Genomic DNA, 21,211 nt, shown 5'->3' on the forward strand with positions numbered 1-21,211 from the left:
CTGTTTCAGCCACAATCAGACCTACAGCGAGTCCCTTGAGTGTTCCTGTGGCCCAAGTGCATTGTGGGTATCAGAGCTTCTCAGGTCTCCTATGTAGGACATCACCATACGGCTAGTAACATAGCTGCCCCGATTTATTTTCCAGTTTATGGCTATGGAGGGTGAGGGCTGGCTACTAAGGGTGAGGGCTGGCTACTGAGGGGGAGGGCTGGCTACTGAGGGGGAGGGCTGGCTACTGAGGGTGAGGGCTGGCTACTGAGGGTGAGGGCTGACTACTGAGGGTGAGGGCTGGCTACTGAGGGGGAGGGCTGACTACTGAGGGGGAGGGCTGGCTACTGAGGGGGAGGGCTGGCTACTGAGGGTGAGGGCTGGCTACTGAGGGTGAGGGCTGACTACTGAGGGGGAGGGCTGGCTACTGAGGGGGAGGGCTGGCTACTGAGGGTGAGGGCTGACTACTGAGGGGAGGGCTGGCTACTGAGGGGGAGGATGGCTACTGAGGGGGAGGGATGGCTACTGAGGGTGAGGGATGGCTACTGAGGGGGAGGGCTGGCTACTGAGGGGGAGGGATGGCTACTGAGGGGGAGGGCTGGCTACTGAGGGGGAGGGCTGGCTACTGAGGGGGAGGGCTGGCTACTGAGGGGGAGGGCTGGCTACTGAGGGGGAGGGCTGGCTACTGAGGGGGAGGGCTGGCTACTGATTTACTGGCCGGTCAGTCACAGAGGGGCGGGGCACAGCGCGGATCTCAGACGATATAATAAAATCCATTTTGACTTTTTTGGGGCATTTCAGCTCCAGTTTCTTCCCTGAGACACGAGAGAAGGTGAATTTCTGGAGCAGCGACGAGAGAAGGATAAATATCTCCATCCGAGCCAGACTCACCCCCAGGCACTCCCGCCTCCCTGCAAGCAGAGCCGTGATTGGGTGAGAGTCGTGATTGGGTGAGAGTCGTGATTGGGTGAGAGTCGTGATTGGGTGAGAGTCGTGATTGGCTGAGAGTCGTGATTGGGTGAGAGTCGTGATTGGGTGAGAGTCGTGATTGGGTGAGAGTCGTGATTGGGTGAGAGTCGTGATTGCGTGAGAGTCGTGATTGCGTGAGAGTCGTGATTGGGTGAGAGTCGTGATTGGCTGAGAGTCGTGATTGGGTGAGAGTCGTGATTGGCTGAGAGTCGTGATTGGGTGAGAGTCGTGATTGGGTGAGAGTCGTGATTGGGTGAGAGTCGTGATTGGGTGAGAGTCGTGATTGGGTGAGAGTCGTGATTGCGTGAGAGTCGTGATTGGGTGAGAGTCGTGATTGGCTGAGAGTCGTGATTGGGTGAGAGTCGTGATTGGGTGAGAGTCGTGATTGGGTGAGAGTCGTGATTGGGTGAGAGTCGTGATTGGGTGAGAGTCGTGATTGCGTGAGAGTCGTGATTGGGTGAGAGTCGTGATTGGCTGAGAGTCGTGATTGGGTGAGAGTCGTGATTGGGTGAGAGTCGTGATTGGGTGAGAGTCGTGATTGGGTGAGAGTCGTGATTGGGTGAGAGTCGTGATTGCGTGAGAGTCGTGATTGGGTGAGAGTCGTGATTGGCTGAGAGTCGTGATTGGGTGAGAGTCGTGATTGGGTGAGAGTCGTGATTGGGTGAGAGTCGTGATTGGCTGAGAGTCGTGATTGGGTGAGAGTCGTGATTGGGTGAGAGTCGTGATTGGGTGAGAGTCGAGATTGGGTGAGAGTCGAGATTGGGTGAGAGTTGTGATTGGATGAGAGTCGAGATTGGATGAGAGTTGAGATTGGATGAAAGTCGTGGTTGGATGAGAGTTGTGATTGGATGAGAGTTGAGATTGGATGAGAATCGAGATTGGATGATAGTTGTGATTGGATGAGAGTTGTGATTGGATGAGAGTTGAGATTGGATGATAGTTGTGATTGGATGAGAGTTGAGATTGGATGATAGTTGTGATTGGATGAGAGTTGAGATTGGATGAGAATCGAGATTGGATGATAGTTGTGATTGGATGAGAGTTGTGATTGGATGAGAGTTGTGATTGGATGAGAGTTGAGATTGGATGATAGTTGTGATTGGATGAGAGTTGAGATTGGATGAGAGTCGAGATTGGATGATAGTTGTGATTGGATGAGAGTTGTGATTGGATGAGAGTTGAGATTGGATGATAGTTGTGATTGGATGAAAGTCGTGGTTGGATGAGAGTTGAGATTGGATGATAGTTGTGATTGGATGAGATTTGTGATTGGATGAGAGTCGAGATTGGATGAAAGTCGTGGTTGGATGAGAGTTGAGATTGGATGAGAGTTGAGATTGGATGAAAGTCGTGGTTGGATGAGAGTTGAGATTGGATGAGAGTTGTGATTGGATGAGAGTCGAGATTGGATGATAGTTGTGATTGGATGAGAGTCGAGATTGGATGATAGTTGTGATTGGATGAGAGTTGTGATTGGATGAGAGTTGAGATTGGATGAGAGTTGAGATTGGATGATAGTTGTGATTGGATGAGAGTCGAGATTGGATGATAGTTGTGATTGGATGAGAGTCGAGATTGGATGATAGTTGTGATTGGATGAGAGTTGTGATTGGATGAGAGTCGAGATTGGATGATAGTTGTGATTGGATGAGAGTTGTGATTGGATGAGAGTCGAGATTGGATGATAGTTGTGATTGGATGAGAGTTGTGATTGGATGAGAGTCGAGATTGGATGATAGTTGTGATTGGATGAGAGTCGAGATTGGATGATAGTTGTGATTGGATGAGAGTTGTGATTGGAGAAAGTCGTGGTTGGATGAGAGTTTAGGGAGGATTAGTTGCCATTACAATACTCACCTGCAGAAAATGCCATGAAAGCCGGCTTTGTCCGGAACTGCCCCTTCTCATCCAGAAAATGCCCCGGGTTGAACTCATCGGGGGTCTCCCACTGGGTCGGGTCGAACAGCACCGAGGAGAGGTACGGGATGATCCGGGTGCCCTGGCAGAGACCAACACAGCCGGGTCACATGGGGGGACCTGGGAGAAGATTTCCGGGCAGGGTAGGATGGGGGGGTTATATTCTGAATGGGGGGATTCTGGAGCTGATGAGGATAAAGGAGGGAAGGGGGAGGCTTGTGGGAAATACGGGCCCCTTGGTCCCTCTGCAGTAGAACTTGGCCAAGTGTTGGCCAGGGGCATCTGTAGGGCTAATACTGTTCCATACTCCAAGGTAACAAAGTTCCTTGGCCCATTATGGGGTCCATTTTATAGACTGGTCATTCATTGGTTAATCAAGCGTCTTCTGTGTGGGCGGGGCTGGGAGTCCCCCCTTATTACTGATGGGATTATATCAAGAAGCAAATAAAGCGCGCCCCACCTTGGGGAGGGTGTACCCCCGGAACCGAGTGTCTCTGGTGAGTGCGTGATAGAAAGCGATTGGCGCAATATCCAGGTGGCGCTGCAGTTCATGAATCACAGCGTTGGTGTAGGGCAAGTTGGGCCGGTCGCTGAGCCCCGGGGGGCGCTGGCACCCAGTCACATGATCCAACTCTCGCTGCACCTTCACTGGGGAAGAGTCAGGCACAAACGCAGGGAGGTTAGTAGGGATTTGCGCCCCCTAGTGTGATCCCCACAGAGAGTGACCCCCACAGGGAGTGACCCCCACAGAGAGTGACCCCCAGAGAGAGTGACCCTCACAGGGAGTGACCCCCAGAGAGAGTGACCCCCAGAGAGAGTGACCCTCACAGGGAGTGACCCCCAGAGAGAGTGACCCCCAGAGAGAGTGACCCCGACGGGGGCCTAACTGCCTTACACCCCTAGAGTGGTACTGGTATGGGGCCCAACCCTAACTGCCTTACACCCCTAGAGTGGTACTGGTACGGGGGCCCAACCCTAACTGCCTTACACCCCTAGAGTGGTACTGGTACAGGGGCCCAACCCTAACTGCCTTACACCCCTAGAGTGGTACTGGTACGGGGGCCCAACCCTAACTGCCTTACACCCCTAGAGTGGTACTGGTACGGGGGCCCAACCCTAACTGCCTTACACCCCTAGAGTGGTACTGGTACAGGGGCCCAACCCTAACTGCCTTACACCCCTAGAGTGGTACTGGTACAGGGGCCCAACCCTAACTGCCTTACACCCCTAGAGTGGTACTGGTACGGGGGCCAACCCTAACTGCCTTACACCCCTAGAGTGGTACTGGTACAGGGGCCCAACCTAACTGCCTTACAGCCCTAGAGTGGTACTGGTACGGGGCCCAACCCTAACTGCCTTACACCCCTAGAGTGGTACTGGTACGGGGGCCCAGCCCTAACTGCCTTACACCCCTAGAGTGGTACTGGTACGGGGGCCCAGCCCTAACTGCCTTACACCCCTAGCGCGGTACTGGTACGGGGGCCCAACCCTAACTGCCTTACACCCTAGAGTGGTACTGGTACAGGGACCCAACCCTAACTGCCTTACACCCCTAGAGTGGTACTGGTACGGGGGCCCAACCCTAACTGCCTTACACCCCTAGAGTGGTACTGGTACGGGGGCCCAGCCCTAACTGCCTTACACCCCTAGAGTGGTACTGGTACAGGGACCCAACCTAACTGCCTTACACCCCTAGAGTGGTACTGGTACGGGGGCCCAACCCTAACTGCCTTACACCCCTAGAGTGGTACTGGTACGGGGGCCCAACCCTAACTGCCTTACACCCCTAGAGTGGTACTGGTACAGGGGCCCAACACTAACTGCCTTACACCCCTAGAGGGGTACTGGTACGGGGGCCCAACCCTAACTGCCTTACACCCCTAGAGCGGTACTGGTACGGGGGCCCAACCCTAACTGCCTTACAGCCCTAGAGTGGTACTGGTACGGGGGCCCAGCCCTAACTGCCTTACACCCCTAGAGCGGTACTGGTACGGGGGCCCAACCCTAACTGCCTTACACCCCTAGAGTGGTACTGGTACGGGGGCCCAGCCCTAACTGCCTTACACCCCTAGAGCGGTACTGGTACGGGGCCCAGCCCTAACTGCCTTACACCCCTAGAGCGGTACTGGTACGGGGGCCCAACCCTAACTGCCTTACACCCCTAGAGCGGTACTGGTACGGGGGCCCAGCCCTAACTGCCTTACACCCCTAGAGCGGTACTGGTACGGGGGCCCAGCCCTAACTGCCTTACACCCCTAGAGCGGTACTGGTACGGGGGCTCAACCCTAACTGCCTTACACCCCTAGAGCGGTACTGGTACGGGGCCCAACCCTAACTGCCTTACACCCCTAGAGTGGTACTGGTACGGGGGCCCAACCCTAACTGCCTTACACCCCTAGAGCGGTACTGGTACGGGGGCTCAACCCTAACTGCCTTACACCCCTAGAGCGGTACTGGTACTGGGGCCCAACCCTAACTGCCTTACACCCCTAGAGTGGTACTGGTACGGGGGCCCAACCCTAACTGCCTTACATCCCTAGAGTGGTACTGGTACGGGGGCCCAACCCTAACTGCCTTACATCCCTAGAGTGGTACTGGTACGGGGGCCCAACCCTAACTGCCTTACACCCCTAGAGTGGTACTGGTACGGGGGCCCAACCCTAACTGCCTTACACCCCTAGAGTGGTACTGGTACGGGGGCCCAACCCTAACTGCCTTACACCCCTAGAGTGGTACTGGTACGGGGGCCCAACCCTAACTGCCTTACACCCCTAGAGTGGTACTGGTACGGGGGCCCAACCCTAACTGCCTTACACCCTAGAGTGGTACTGGTACGGGGACCCAACCCTAACTGCCTTACACCCCTAGAGTGGTACTGGTACAGGGGCCCAACCCTAACTGCCTTACACCCCTAGAGTGGTACTGGTACAGGGGCCCAACCCTAACTGCCTTACACCCCTAGAGTGGTACTGGTACGGGGCCAGCCCTAACTGCCTTACACCCCTAGAGCGGTACTGGTACGGGGGCCCAACCCTAACTGCCTTACAGCCCTAGAGCGGTACTGGTACGGGGGCCCAACCCTAACTGCCTTACACCCCTAGAGTGGTACTGGTACGGGGGCTCAACCCTAACTGCCTTACACCCCTAGAGCGGTACTGGTACGGGGGCCCAACCCTAACTGCCTTACACCCCTAGAGTGGTACTGGTACGGGGCCCAACCCTAACTGCCTTACAGCCCTAGAGTGGTACTGGTACGGGGGCCCAACCCTAACTGCCTTACACCCCTAGAGTGGTACTGGTACGGGGACCCAACCCTAACTGCCTTACACCCCTAGAGCGGTACTGGTACGGGGCCCAACCTAACTGCCTTACAGCCCTAGAGTGGTACTGGTACGGGGCCCAACCCTAACTGCCTTACAGCCCTAGAGTGGTACTGGTACGGGGGCCCAACCCTAACTGCCTTACACCCCTAGAGCGGTACTGGTACGGGGGCCCAACCCTAACTGCCTTACACCCCTAGAGTGGTACTGGTACGGGGGCCCAACCCTAACTGCCTTACACCCCTAGAGCGGTACTGGTACGGGGGCCCAGCCCTAACTGCCTTACACCCCTAGAGTGGTACTGGTACGGGGCCCAGCCCTAACTGCCTTACACCCCTAGAGTGGTACTGGTACGGGGGCCCAGCCCTAACTGCCTTACACCCCTAGAGTGGTACTGGTACGGGGGCCCAACCCTAACTGCCTTACACCCCTAGAGCGGTACTGGTACAGGGGCCCAACCCTAACTGCCTTACACCCCTAGAGTGGTACTGGTACGGGGCCCAACCCTAACTGCCTTACACCCTAGAGCGGTACTGGTACAGGGGCCCAACCCTAACTGCCTTACACCCCTAGAGTGATACTGGTACGGGGCCCAACCCTAACTGCCTTACACCCCTAGAGCGGTACTGGTACGGGGGCCCAACCCTAACTGCCTTACACCCTAGAGCGGTACTGGTACGGGGGCCCAACCCTAACTGCCTTACACCCCTAGAGCGGTACTGGTACGGGGGCCCAACCCTAACTGCCTTACACCCCTAGAGTGGTACTGGTACAGGGGCCCAACCCTAACTGCCTTACACCCCTAGAGTGGTACTGGTACGGGGGCCCAACCCTAACTGCCTTACACCCCTAGAGTTGTACTGGTACGGGGGCCCAACCCTAACTGCCTTACACCCCTAGAGTTGTACTGGTACGGGGGCCCAACCCTAACTGCCTTACACCCCTAGAGTGGTATTGGTACGGGGGCCAACCCTAACTGCCTTACACCCCTAGAGTGGTACTGGTACGGGGGCCCAACCCTAACTGCCTTACACCCCTAGAGTGGTACTGGTACGGGGCCCAACCCTAACTGCCTTACACCCCTAGAGCGGTACTGGTACGGGGGCCCAGCCCTAACTGCCTTACACCCCTAGAGTTGTACTGGTACGGGGGCCCAACCCTAACTGCCTTACACCCCTAGAGTTGTACTGGTACGGGGCCCAACCCTAACTGCCTTACACCCCTAGAGTGGTACTGGTACAGGGACCCAACCCTAACTGCCTTACACCCCTAGAGTGGTACTGGTACTTGGGCCCAACCCTAACTGCCTTACACCCCTAGAGCGGTACTGGTACAGGGACCCAACCCTAACTGCCTTACACCCCTAGAGTGGTACTGGTACGGGGGCCCAACCCTAACTGCCTTACACCCCTAGAGTGGTACTGGTACGGGGGCCCAACCCTAACTGCCTTACACCCTAGAGTGGTACTGGTACGGGGGCCCAACCCTAACTGCCTTACACCCCTAGAGTGGTACTGGTACGGGGGCCCAACCCTAACTGCCTTACACCCCTAGAGAGGTACTGGTACAGGGCCCAACCCTAACTGCCTTACACCCCTAGAGTGGTACTGGTACGGGGGCCAACCCTAACTGCCTTACACCCCTAGAGTGGTACTGGTACGGGGGCCCAACCCTAACTGCCTTACACCCCTAGAGCGGTACTGGTACAGGGACCCAACCCTAACTGCCTTACACCCCTAGAGTGGTACTGGTACGGGGGCCCAACCCTAACTGCCTTACACCCCTAGAGCGGTACTGGTACAGGGACCCAACCCTAACTGCCTTACACCCCTAGAGTGGTACTGGTACGGGGGCCCAACCCTAACTGCCTTACACCCTAGAGCGGTACTGGTACAGGGACCCAACCCTAACTGCCTTACACCCCTAGAGTGGTACTGGTACGGGGCCCAACCCTAACTGCCTTACAGCCCTAGAGTGGTACTGGTACGGGGGCCAACCCTAACTGCCTTACACCCCTAGAGCGGTACTGGTACGGGGGCCCAACCCTAACTGCCTTACACCCCTAGAGTGGTACTGGTACGGGGGCCCAACCCTAACTGCCTTACACCCCTAGAGCGGTACTGGTACGGGGCCCAACCCTAACTGCCTTACACCCCTAGAGTGGTACTGGTACGGGGGCCCAACCCTAACTGCCTTACACCCCTAGAGTGGTACTGGTACGGGGGCCCAACCCTAACTGCCTTACACCCCTAGAGTGGTACTGGTACGGGGCCCAACCCTAACTGCCTTACACCCCTAGAGTGGTACTAGTACGGGGGCCCAACCCTAACTGCCTTACACCCCTAGAGTGGTATTGGTACAGGGGCCCAACCCTAACTGCCTTACACCCCTAGAGTGGTACTGGTACGGGGGCCCAACACTAACTGCCTTACACCCCTAGAGGGGTACTGGTACGGGGGCCCAACCCTAACTGCCTTACACCCCTAGAGTGGTACTGGTACGGGGGCCAACCCTAACTGCCTTACACCCCTAGAGTGGTACTGGTACGGGGGCCCAACCCTAACTGCCTTACACCCCTAGAGCGGTACTGGTACGGGGGCCCAACCCTAACTGCCTTACACCCCTAGAGTGGTACTGGTACGGGGGCCCAACCCTAACTGCCTTACACCCCTAGAGTGGTACTGGTACGGGGGCCCAACCCTAACTGCCTTACACCCCTAGAGTGGTACTGGTACAGGGACCCAACCCTAACTGCCTTACACCCCTAGAGTGGTACTGGTACGGGGGCCCAACCCTAACTGCCTTACACCCCTAGAGTGGTACTGGTACGGGGGCCCAACCCTAACTGCCTTACACCCCTAGAGTTGTACTGGTACGGGGGCCCAACCCTAACTGCCTTACACCCCTAGAGTGGTACTGGTACGGGGGCCCAACCCTAACTGCCTTACACCCCTAGAGCGGTACTGGTACGGGGGCCCAACCTTAACTGCCTTACAGCCCTAGAGTGGTACTGGTACGGGGGCTACACCTGCCCCTATCTAATGCCTCATTCATGGGGCCCTGTTCCCCGACTATAACTGGGCCCTGGGCTCCCAGTAACACCCGCCCTGTTCCTCAGGTGGAAGTAAAGGGGAGGAGCCTCCCTTACCCTGAATATCCGGATACTGAGCCAACATGGCGACGCAGTACTTTAATGTGCAGGAGGTGCTGTCAGTCGCTGCCACCATCAGGCCGGTGAGGTTCATCAGGAGACTCGTGTCACAGTAAATGGAGTCTGGGAGGCCCTCCTCCTGCCAAACAGGAACATGGGGTTCCATTTATTTATTGGACAGGCTGGAGCGCCACCTACTGGAAGGACTTACCCAGAGTGCCCGACGGACAGGCTGGCGCCACCTACTGGCAGGACTTACCCAGAGTGCCCCACGGACAGGCTGGCGCCACCTACTGGCAGGACTTACCCAGAGTGCCCCACAGACAGGCTGGTGCCACCTACTGGCAGGACTTACCCAGAGTGCCCCACAGACAGGCTGGCGCCACCTACTGGCAGGACTTACCCAGAATGCCCCACGGACAGGCTGGCGCCACCTACTGGCAGGACTTACCCAGAGTGCCCCACAGACAGGCTGGCGCCACCTACTGGCAGGACTTACCCAGAATGCCCCACGGACAGGCTGGCGCCACCTACTGGCAGGACTTACCCAGAGTGCCCCACGGACAGGCTGGCGCCACCTACTGGCAGGACTTGCCCAGAGTGCCCCACGGACAGGCTGGCGCCACCTACTGGCAGGACTTACCCAGAGTGCCCCAAGGACAGGCTGGCGCCACCGACTGGCAGGACTTACCCAGAGTGCCCCACGGACAGGCTGGCGCCACCTACTGGCAGGACTTACCCAGAGTGCCCCACGGACAGGCTGGCGCCACCTACTGGCAGGACTTACCCAGAGTGCCCCACGGACAGGCTGGCGCCACCTACTGGCAGGACTTACCCAGAGTGCCCCACGGACAGGCTGGCGCCACCTACTGGCAGGACTTACCCAGAGTGCCCCACAGTACTGCCCTCCTTCATGTTATTATTCCCCACGTTGCACAGACCCAGTGGGGGAGCCCAAAGGGCATTACTGGGGGGGGTGACCTGTAGGTTTCTGGGCTCCCCTGCACTAATGGAATCTCTTTCCCTTTCATTAGGGTGGTTTACAGATCCAGTAATGGGTTAAACCAGTTGTGCCAGTTGGTTCCTCGCCCACAGACACACCCAACCCTCCCCTCTCTATATATTCCCCATTGTCTCTCACACCCCTCCCCTCAGAGAGAGAGGGCGCTATTGCCCAGCAGGCAGACTGGCACACACGGCTCTAAGGGCTAGTTTAACCCTTTATATTCCGTAACATGGGGCACTCACTGCAATGCAGTCATACTGGGAATACTGGGATTACCACACAAGCCCACTCACCTCTTTTATCTTCAGGAGGAAGAAGTCGACAAAATCCCTTGGCGCGTTGGCATCGAGAGTCTCCTTGTGGAACTCAATCTGCTCCGTGACAAACGAGTGTAAGCGCAGGGTTCCCCTACAGAGAACCTTCCACAGGAACGGAACCTTCAGGAACAGCGGGAACATGGCACAGACCTGTGTGTGGGGCAGAGGGGGAACAGTCAGTGGGTATGGGGGTACATGGCACAGACCTGTGTGTGGGGCAGAGGGGGAACAGTCAGTGGGTATGGGGGGTACATGGCACAGACCTGTGTGTGGGGCAGAGGGGGAACAGTCAGTGGGTATGGGGGGTACATGGCACAGACCTGTGTGTGGGGCAGAGGGGGAACAGTCAGTGGGTATGGGGGGTACATGGCACAGACCTGTGTGTGGGGCAGAGGGGGAACAGTCAGTGGGTATGGGGGTACATGGCACAGACCTGTGTGTGGGGCAGAGGGGGAACAGTCAGTGGGTATGGGGGGTACATGGCACAGACCTGTGTGTGGGGCAGAGGGGAACAGTCAGTGGGTATGGGGGTACATGGCACAGACCTGTGTGTGGGGCAGAGGGGGAACAGTCAGTGGGTATGGGGGGTACATGGCACAGACCTGTGTGTGGGGCAGAGGGGGAACAGTCAGTGGGTATGGGGGTACATGGCACAGACCTGTGTGTGGGGCAGAGGGGGAACAGTCAGTGGGTATGGGGGTACATGGCACAGACCTGTGTGTGGGGCAGAGGGGGAACAGTCAGTGGGTATGGGGGTACATGGCACAGACCTGTGTGTGGGGCAGAGGGGGAACAGTCAGTGGGTATGGGGGGTACATGGCACAGACTGTGTGTGGGGCAGAGGGGAACAGTCAGTGGGTATGGGGGGTACATGGCACAGACCTGTGTGTGGGGCAGAGGGGGAACAGTCAGTGGGTATGGGGGGTACATGGCACAGACCTGTGTGTGGGGCAGAGGGGGAACAGTCAGTGGGTATGGGGGGTACATGGCACAGACCTGTGTGTGGGGCAGAGGGGGAACAGTCAGTGGGTATGGGGGTACATGGCACAGACCTGTGTGTGGGGCAGAGGGGGAACAGTCAGTGGGTATGGGGGTACATGGCACAGACCTGTGTGTGGGGCAGAGGGGGAACAGTCAGTGGGTATGGGGGGTACATGGCACAGACCTGTGTGTGGGGCAGAGGGGGAACAGTCAGTGGGTATGGGGTACATGGCACAGACCTGTGTGTGGGGCAGAGGGGGAACAGTCAGTGGGTATGGGGTACATGGCACAGACCTGTGTGTGGGGCAGAGGGGGAACAGTCAGTGGGTATGGGGGTACATGGCACAGACCTGTGTGTGGGGCAGAGGGGGAACAGTCAGTGGGTATGGGGGGTACATGGCACAGACCTGTGTGTGGAGCAGAGGGGGAACAGTCAGTGGGTATGGGGGTACATGGCACAGACCTGTGTGTGGGGCAGAGGGGGAACAGTCAGTGGGTATGGGGGTACATGGCACAGACCTGTGTGTGGGGCAGAGGGGGAACAGTCAGTGGGTATGGGGGTACATGGCACAGACCTGTGTGTGGGGCAGAGGGGGAACAGTCAGTGGGTATGGGGGTACATGGCACAGACCTGTGTGTGGGGCAGAGGGGGAACAGTCAGTGGGTATTTGGGTACATGGCACAGACCTGTGTGTGGGGCAGAGGGGGAACAGTCAGTGGGTATGGGGGTACATGGCACAGACCTGTGTGTGGGGCAGAGGGGGAACAGTCAGTGGGTATGGGGGGTACATGGCACAGACCTGTGTGTGGGGCAGAGGGGGAACAGTCAGTGGGTATGGGGGGTACATGGCACAGACCTGTGTGTGGGGCAGAGGGGGAACAGTCTGTGGGTATGGGGGTACATGGCACAGACCTGTGTGTGGGGCAGAGGGGGAACAGTCAGTGGGTATGGGGGTACATGGCACAGACCTGTGTGTGGGGCAGAGGGGGAACAGTCAGTGGGTATGGGGGTACATGGCACAGACCTGTGTGTGGGGCAGAGGGGGAACAGTCAGTGGGTATGGGGGTACATGGCACAGACCTGTGTGTGGGCAGAGGGGGAACAGTCAGTGGGTATGGGGGTACATGGCACAGACCTGTGTGTGGGGCAGAGGGGGAACAGTCAGTGGGTATGGGGGGTACATGGCACAGACCTGTGTGTGGGGCAGAGGGGAACAGTCAGTGGGTATGGGGGGTACATGGCACAGACCTGTGTGTGGGGCAGAGGGGGAACAGTCTGTGGGTATGGGGGTACATGGCACAGACCTGTGTGTGGGGCAGAGGGGGAACAGTCAGTGGGTATGGGGGTACATGGCACAGACCTGTGTGTGGGGCAGAGGGGGAACAGTCAGTGGGTATGGGGGTACATGGCACAGACCTGTGTGTGGGGCAGAGGGGAAACAGTCAGTGGGTATGGGGGTACATGGCACAGACCTGTGTGTGGGGCAGAGGGGGAACAGTCAGTGGGTATGGGGGAACATGGCACAGACCTGTGTGTGGGGCAGAGGGGGAACAGTCAGTGGGTATGGGGTACATGGCACAGACCTGTGTGTGGGGCAGAGGGGGAACAGTCAGTGGGTATGGGGGTACATGGCACAGACCTGTGTGTGGGGCAGAGGGGGAACAGTCAGTGGGTATGGGGGTACATGGCACAGACCTGTGTGTGGGGCAGAGGGGGAACAGTCAGTGGGTATGGGGGTACATGGCACAGACCTGTGTGTGGGGCAGAGGGGGAACAGTCAGTGGGTATGGGGGAACATGGCACAGACCTGTGTGTGGGGCAGAGGGGGAACAGTCAGTGGGTATGGGGGGTACATGGCACAGACCTGTGTGTGGGGCAGAGGGGGAACAGTCAGTGGGTATGGGGGAACATGGCACAGACCTGTGTGTGGGGCAGAGGGGGAACAGTCAGTGGGTATGGGGGGTACATGGCACAGACCTGTGTGTGGGGCAGAGGGGGAACAGTCAGTGGGTATGGGGGTACATGGCACAGACCTGTGTGTGGGCAGAGGGGGAACAGTCAGTGGGTATGGGGGGTACATGGCACAGACCTGTGTGTGGGGCAGAGGGGGAACAGTCAGTGGGTATGGGGGGTACATGGCACAGACCTGTGTGTGGGGCAGAGGGGGAACAGTCAGTGGGTATGGGGGAACATGGCACAGACCTGTGTGTGGGGCAGAGGGGGAACAGTCAGTGGGTATGGGGGAACATGGCACAGACCTGTGTGTGGGGCAGAGGGGGAACAGTCAGTGGGTATGGGGGGTACATGGCACAGACCTGTGTGTGGGGCAGAGGGGGAACAGTCAGTGGGTATGGGGGGTACATGGCACAGACCTGTGTGTGGGGCAGAGGGGGAACAGTCAGTGGGTATGGGGGTACATGGCACAGACCTGTGTGTGGGGCAGAGGGGGAACAGTCAGTGGGTATGGGGGGTACATGGCACAGACCTGTGTGTGGGGCAGAGGGGGAACAGTCAGTGGGTATGGGGGTACATGGCACAGACCTGTGTGTGGGCAGAGGGGGAACAGTCAGTGGGTATGGGGGGTACATGGCACAGACCTGTGTGTGGGGCAGAGGGGGAACAGTCAGTGGGTATGGGGTACATGGCACAGACCTGTGTGTGGGGCAGAGGGGGAACAGTCAGTGGGTATGGGGTACATGGCACAGACCTGTGTGTGGGGCAGAGGGGGAACAGTCAGTGGGTATGGGGGAACATGGCACAGACCTGTGTGTGGGGCAGAGGGGGAACAGTCAGTGGGTATGGGGGTACATGGCACAGACCTGTGTGTGGGGCAGAGGGGGAACAGTCAGTGGGTATGGGGGAACATGGCACAGACCTGTGTGTGGGGCAGAGGGGGAACAGTCAGTGGGTATGGGGGGTACATGGCACAGACCTGTGTGTGGGGCAGAGGGGGAACAGTCAGTGGGTATGGGGGTACATGGCACAGACCTGTGTGTGGCAGAGGGGGAACAGTCAGTGGGTATGGGGGGTACATGGCACAGACCTGTGTGTGGGGCAGAGGGGGAACAGTCAGTGGGTATGGGGGGTACATGGCACAGACCTGTGTGTGGGGCAGAGGGGGAACAGTCAGTGGGTATGGGGGAACATGGCACAGACCTGTGTGTGGGGCAGAGGGGGAACAGTCAGTGGGTATGGGGGAACATGGCACAGACCTGTGTGTGGGCAGAGGGGGAACAGTCAGTGGGTATGGGGGGTACATGGCACAGACCTGTGTGTGGGGCAGAGGGGGAACAGTCAGTGGGTATGGGGGGTACATGGCACAGACCTGTGTGTGGGGCAGAGGGGGAACAGTCAGTGGGTATGGGGGTACATGGCACAGACCTGTGTGTGGGGCAGAGGGGGAACAGTCAGTGGGTATGGGGGGTACATGGCACAGACCTGTGTGTGGGGCAGAGGGGGAACAGTCAGTGGGTATGGGGGTACATGGCACAGACCTGTGTGTGGGCAGAGGGGGAACAGTCAGTGGGTATGGGGGGTACATGGCACAGACCTGTGTGTGGGGCAGAGGGGGTTATGGGGTTCCTGACTCCCCAACAAAGTCTTTTCATGAGCTTTGGTGCCCAATGCTTTTCTGCTCTGGTCTTACTTGCCCTTTACCATTCCCTCCCTTTCCCAGAACCTTCATCATCACAGGGACGTATGTTTTTACAGTAACACATAATTATTATGTTCCCCTCTGAAAAACTGCGATGATGAAATGTCTTGGGCAATATTGATGCCCTGTGTGCCAGGCTGCTCAGCGGGTACAATACCCCCCCATGTTGGCACATTCATATCTACCACCCCCAGAATACAGAGGGTTTGTACTAAGTGTAGTCGCTCCCCCACAAATTCAGTTTGTGACCAGGAAACAGGGGGAGGGGCTTGTTGGGGACAATACTTGGCGGTACCGAAAGCCCCGTGGGTACCTGGGAGGGTTTGTTTAGCACATTGTCCACGTGTTCCCGCGTGTGCCTGATACATTCCTGGAGGTTCTTGTCGCTGTAGCCCCACTGCTGCCCGAACAGAATGGAACTGATGAAGTTGAACACGGCGCAGCCCAGGAGGTGGATTGGGTTGAACGGCCTCCCTGGGGAACATAAAGGTTTCATTCCCAGCTTGGTCATAAACGTCATTTAGGGGTAAATAAAACAATGGGGTTATGTAATAAAAGGCACTAAGTTTGCCCAGGCAGTAACCCATAGCAACCAATCAGAAGCCTGACCAATTGCCTAGCAATCTACTTAGACCTGACATAGAGATGTGCCCCTCTGTCCCCATGGCTACCGGCCATCAACGGGCAACTGGATGAACTGTTGCCCTCGGGGAACCATAAGTGGCTGCTTTTGGCTTAGTCCTACTCAACGACTCTCAATGACTCTCAACGACTCTAAATGACTCTCAATGACTCTTAATGACACTCAATGACTCTCAATGACTCTCAATGACTCTTAATGACTCTCAATGACTCTCAATGACTCTCAATGACTCTCAATGACTCTCAATGACTCTTAATGACACTCAATGACTCTCAATGACTCTCAATGACTCTTAATGACACTCAATGACTCTCAATGACTCTCAATGACTCTTAATGACTCTCAATGACTCTCAATGACTCTCAATGACTCTTAATGACTCTCAATGACTCTCAATGACTCTCAATGACTCTTAATGACTCTCAACGACTCTAAATGACTCTCAATGACTCTCAATGACACTCAATGACTCTCAATGACTCTCAATGACTCTTAATGACTCTCAATGACTCTCAATGACTCTCAATGACTCTTAATGACTCTCAATGACTCTCAATGACTCTTAATGACTCTTAATGACTCTCAATGACTCTCAATGACTCTCAATGACTCTTAATGACTCTCAATGACTCTCAATGACTCTCAATGACTCTCAATGACTCTTAATGACTCTTAATGACTCTCAATGACTCTCAATGACTCTCAATGACTCCCAATGACTCTCAATGACTCTTAATGACTCTCAATGACTCTCAATAACTTTTAAAGGAACAGTAACACCTAAAAATGAAAGTGTATAAAAGTAACTAAAATATAATGTGCTGCTGCCTGCACTGGTACAAGTTGTGTGTTTACTTCAGAAAGTCTACTATAATTTATATAAATAAGCTGCTATGTAGCCATGGAGGCAGCCATTCAAAGGGGAAAAGGCCCAGGCACATAGCAGATAAGAGATAAAACACTATTGTATTCTACAGAACTTATCTGTTATCTGCTATGTAACCTGTGCCTTTTCTCCTTTTTTCCAGCTTGAACGGCTGCCCCCGGGGCTACACAGCGGGGTATTTATATAAACTATAGTAGGGTTTCTGTAGCAAACACCCCAGCTGTACCAGTGCAGGAATGGCTGCCCCCGGGGCTACACAGCGGGGTATTTATATAAACTATAGTAGGGTTTCTGTAGCAAACACCCCAGCTGTACCAGTGCAGGAATGGCTGCCCCGGGGCTACACAGCGGGGTATTTATATAAACTATAGTAGGGTTTCTGGTAGCAAACACCCAGCTGTACCGGTGCAGGAATGGCTGCCCCCGGGGCTACACAGCGGGGTATTTATATAAACTATAGTAGGGTTTCTGTAGCAAACACCCCAGCTGTACCAGTGCAGGAACGGCTGCCCCCGGGGCTACACAGCGGGGTATTTATATAAAACTATAGTAGGGTTTCTGTAGCAAACACCCCAGCTGTACCAGTGCAGGAATGGCTGCCCCCGGGGCTACACAGCGGGGTATTTATATAAACTATAGTAGGGTTTCTGTAGCAAACACCCCAGCTGTACCAGTGCAGGATGGCTGCCCCCGGGGCTACACAGCGGGGTATTTATATAAACTATAGTAGGGTTTCTGTAGCAAACACCCCAGCTGTACCGGTGCAGGAACGGCTGCCCCCCGGGGCTACACAGCGGGTATTTATATAAACTATAGTAGGGTTTCTGTAGCAAACACCCCAGCTGTACCAGTGCAGGAACGGCTGCCCCCGGGGCTACACAGCGGTATTTATATAAACTATAGTAGGGTTTCTGTAGCAAACACCCCAGCTGTACCAGTGCAGGAATGGCTGCCCCCGGGGCTACACAGCGGGGTATTTATATAAACTATAGTAGGGTTTCTGTAGCAAACACCCCAGCTGTACCGGTGCAGGAACGGCTGCCCCCGGGGCTACACAGCGGGGTATTTATATAAACTATAGTAGGGTTTCTGTAGCAAACACCCCAGCTGTACCAGTGCAGGAATGGCTGCCCCCGGGGCTACACAGCGGGGTATTTATATAAACTATAGTAGGGTTTCTGTAGCAAACACCCCAGCTGTACCAGTGCAGGAACGGCTGCCCCCGGGGCTACACAGCGGGGTATTTATATAAACTATAGTAGGGTTTTCTGTAGCAAACACCCCAGCTGTACCAGTGCAGGAATGGCTGCCCCCGGGGCTACACAGCGGGGTATTTATATAAACTATAGTAGGGTTTCTGTAGCAAACACCCCAGCTGTACCGGTGCAGGAACGGCTGCCCCCGGGGCTACACAGCGGGGTATTTATATAAACTATAGTAGGGTTTCTGTAGCAAACACACCAGTTTTACCAGTGCAGGAATGGCTGCCCCCGGGGCTACACAGCGGGGTATTTATATAAACTATAGTAGGGTTTCTGTAGCAAACACACCAGTTTTACCAGTTCAGGGCAACAGTGCATTATATTTTTATTACTTTAAAGCTCTTTCATTTTTTGGAGTTACTGTTCCTTTAATGACTCTCAATGACTCTCAATGACTCTCAATGACACTCAATGACTCAATGACACTCAATGACACTCAATGACTCTCAATGACTCTCAATGACTCTTAATGACTCTCAATGACTCTCAATGACTCTCAATGACTCTTAATGACTCTCAATGACTCTCAATGACTCTCAATGACTCTTAATGACTCTCAATGACTCTCAATGACTCTCAATGACTCTTAATGACTGTCAATGACAGAAAACTATAAGAAACTTAAGAGAAACTTTATTATCATATTACTTGTTTTAATTACTAGAATAAATGAAGATAATAGGACAGAATGGCTGCGATTGGCTGAACTCACCCTCCATTTCCGACACGGCCTCAACCAGCTGCTTGGCCTCCATCAAACATCTCTCCTCGAGGGGCTTCTTCCCCAACCCAATGTTCCTCAGTGTTGTCAATGTGAATCTCCGGAAGTGACGCCAATGGGTGTTGGAACTTTCAAAATCTGAAAGAAGGGAGTATTTCAGAGTCAATGTCCTTGAATGGAGGTATTTGTAACTAGCCCAGGGCAAGCCAATGAGAACAACCAACGCCAGAATATCTGAAGGAAAATGGCACCAAGGACAAGGGTTGGTGGCTGTAGAATTTCCCATAGGGATGCCCCATAACAACTGCCCATCTGAATATGTATATTGGGGTTTGGAGTCAGTGTTGGGCCAACAGACAGACAGGGCCATGTAGCAGTTCTAGGCAGGGAGTGTTGCCCAACCTGTTACCCTTCCCTTGTTGCTATTTAGAGCCATATGTTGGGCAGCCCCTCTATATAAATGAATAAAGCCCTGAAGGGTTTGCTGGTCCTCTGGACACAACAACATCATAGAGAGCAATGGCAGCAGTTTGGGGGAGCTGTGATGGGCAGAGTGATGGAGCAAGGTCTCATGTGGTCTCCCCCACCTCTATTTACCCTATATTTTGCCCTATATTTACCCCCTTTAGCCCTATTGCCACCATCTGCACTATTGCCTCCATCTTCTACCTTTCCTAGGGGCATTTCTTGGTCTCTGAGGGCCATGTCCAAAAATTCCTCTTATTGCCCAAGGGATTAAGGTGCCCATACACGGGCTGATTTTAGCTGCCAATATCGGTCCTACCAATTCAGCAGCTTATCTGACCAACAAAGGACCTCCTTGACCAACATCTCGCCTGAAATTGGCCAGATCTCGATTGGGCAGGTTTGATTTTTCCATTGGACCGGGGGCTTCGTCGGCTGGTTGATGTGGTCCCTGATCCGATGGCACCTGTGCCTCGTAGGTGGGGATATCGGGAGAAGATCCGCTCACTTGGCAACGTCACCAAATGAGCAGATCTTCCAGTGTATGGCCAACCTTGGGCAGAAAGGAGGGGAGCCCTCGGCGCATAGGAGGGAATGGGTCAGGTCCAGAAACACCTGGTGCCACTCACTGTATCCTTGCGAGTGTTTATCGGCCAATGGCTGAACGGGGCGCCCGCTGAACTCCTCCGCGTGGTTGATCAGAGCGTCTCTCACCACGTCGTACCCACAAAGCACAACAACCGGGTCGCCCAGCAGCCAGATGGTGAACAAGTCGCCATATTTCTTCTGAAGCTGAAAAAACAACTCACGGGGTATCAGGACTCACATATCAGAGTATTTACTGCCCCGTCTGCCTCCACCTTGTGGGTCTGTACTACTGCCCTACCCTATAGCCCCGTGGCCCCTGCTGCCCCTTGGGCATTATGACTCAGACACAAACTGGCCACATACAGTAGCACTTGGATCAACTGGATCCCACATGGATATTTAGCAGATGGGACCCAAACTGATTAGGGCCAAATGGATCCTGACTAACGTCTAGGGGATCCAGAGGAAGAAGAAAAACCCCATTTAGAGAAGCGTCCAGTGTGCCCCGGAGTTGGGAAACTTTCTTTGGGCAATCGGACCAATCCCTGGGGGAACATTATACAATGCAATATTAGCTGGGGGGTTCCACAATGTGTAGGGCCCAGGGGCCACACCACTGCCTATTCCCTCCCTATTCTGCCAGGACTCGGACCCACTAGAACCCAATACTACGTGAGTTTGCGCTTCTACACTGTCCCACTAACGTCCCATTGTGTAACAATGCTGTAATTATCCTGCAGGGGGCAGCATTCCTGTATATGTACTACTACATACCTGGGGGTACTTGCAGGCGCTATCCATGGTTATATAACTGGGGGTGCCCAGCAATGGAATTGGGGTGGGTCCAGGGGGCAGGAGGCGGGATCTCTTTTGTTGTTCCCACAAGGAGATGAGGAAGAGGAGGGTGAGCAGGACGATGAGGAACAAGGAGACATCAGAGAGGGATTCCATGGTTCTGTAGGAGACAATATGGGAAAGTCCAGCTGCACCAATCAGATGTAAGCCAGGAATCAGCCCCACCCGGGGGTCCCACCTTTGCTCAGCCCCCCCCCCTCTGGTTCTGGGTGGATAATGGGTTAAGGGGGCAGGCCGGGGGCTGAACATCAGGATATTACTGATCTGAGTATATATATATACTGTATATAAATTATATAGCAACTCGACCAAACCTTAGTCAGTTTAGCCAAGGGTGCCCAAATACATAGGGGACTAGCCGGGGGGTGTAGGGTTTGGGCCGGCGGCTTAGGCCACTACTGGCCACATATTGACTTCACATCCTACGTGACTGGTTAGCGTGGCTGCGTATAGCTCAGCACAGTCTGCGGCAGTCATCTAAATGAA

General features: G+C 55.2%; 1 protein-coding gene across 1 annotated transcript; it reads right to left on the minus strand.

Annotated features, from left to right (window-relative positions):
* Positions 1 to 564: 564 nt before the first annotated feature.
* Positions 565 to 20,824, minus strand: LOC100493194 (cytochrome P450 2B4-like). Its single transcript, XM_031894907.1, has 9 exons — positions 20,645 to 20,824; positions 19,912 to 20,074; positions 18,809 to 18,955; positions 15,619 to 15,779; positions 10,645 to 10,818; positions 9,343 to 9,484; positions 3,335 to 3,522; positions 2,815 to 2,956; positions 565 to 899 (listed from the first exon to the last, which is right to left on the minus strand). The coding sequence occupies exons 1-9, from the start codon at positions 20,819 to 20,821 to the stop codon at positions 691 to 693; spliced, it is 1,503 nt and encodes a 500-aa protein (XP_031750767.1). The 5' UTR covers positions 20,822 to 20,824; the 3' UTR covers positions 565 to 690.
* Positions 20,825 to 21,211: the final 387 nt, after the last annotated feature.

Source organism: Xenopus tropicalis, unplaced genomic scaffold (assembly GCF_000004195.4).
Source record: "Xenopus tropicalis strain Nigerian unplaced genomic scaffold, UCB_Xtro_10.0 Sca27, whole genome shotgun sequence".
NCBI lineage: Eukaryota > Metazoa > Chordata > Amphibia > Anura > Pipidae > Xenopus > Xenopus tropicalis.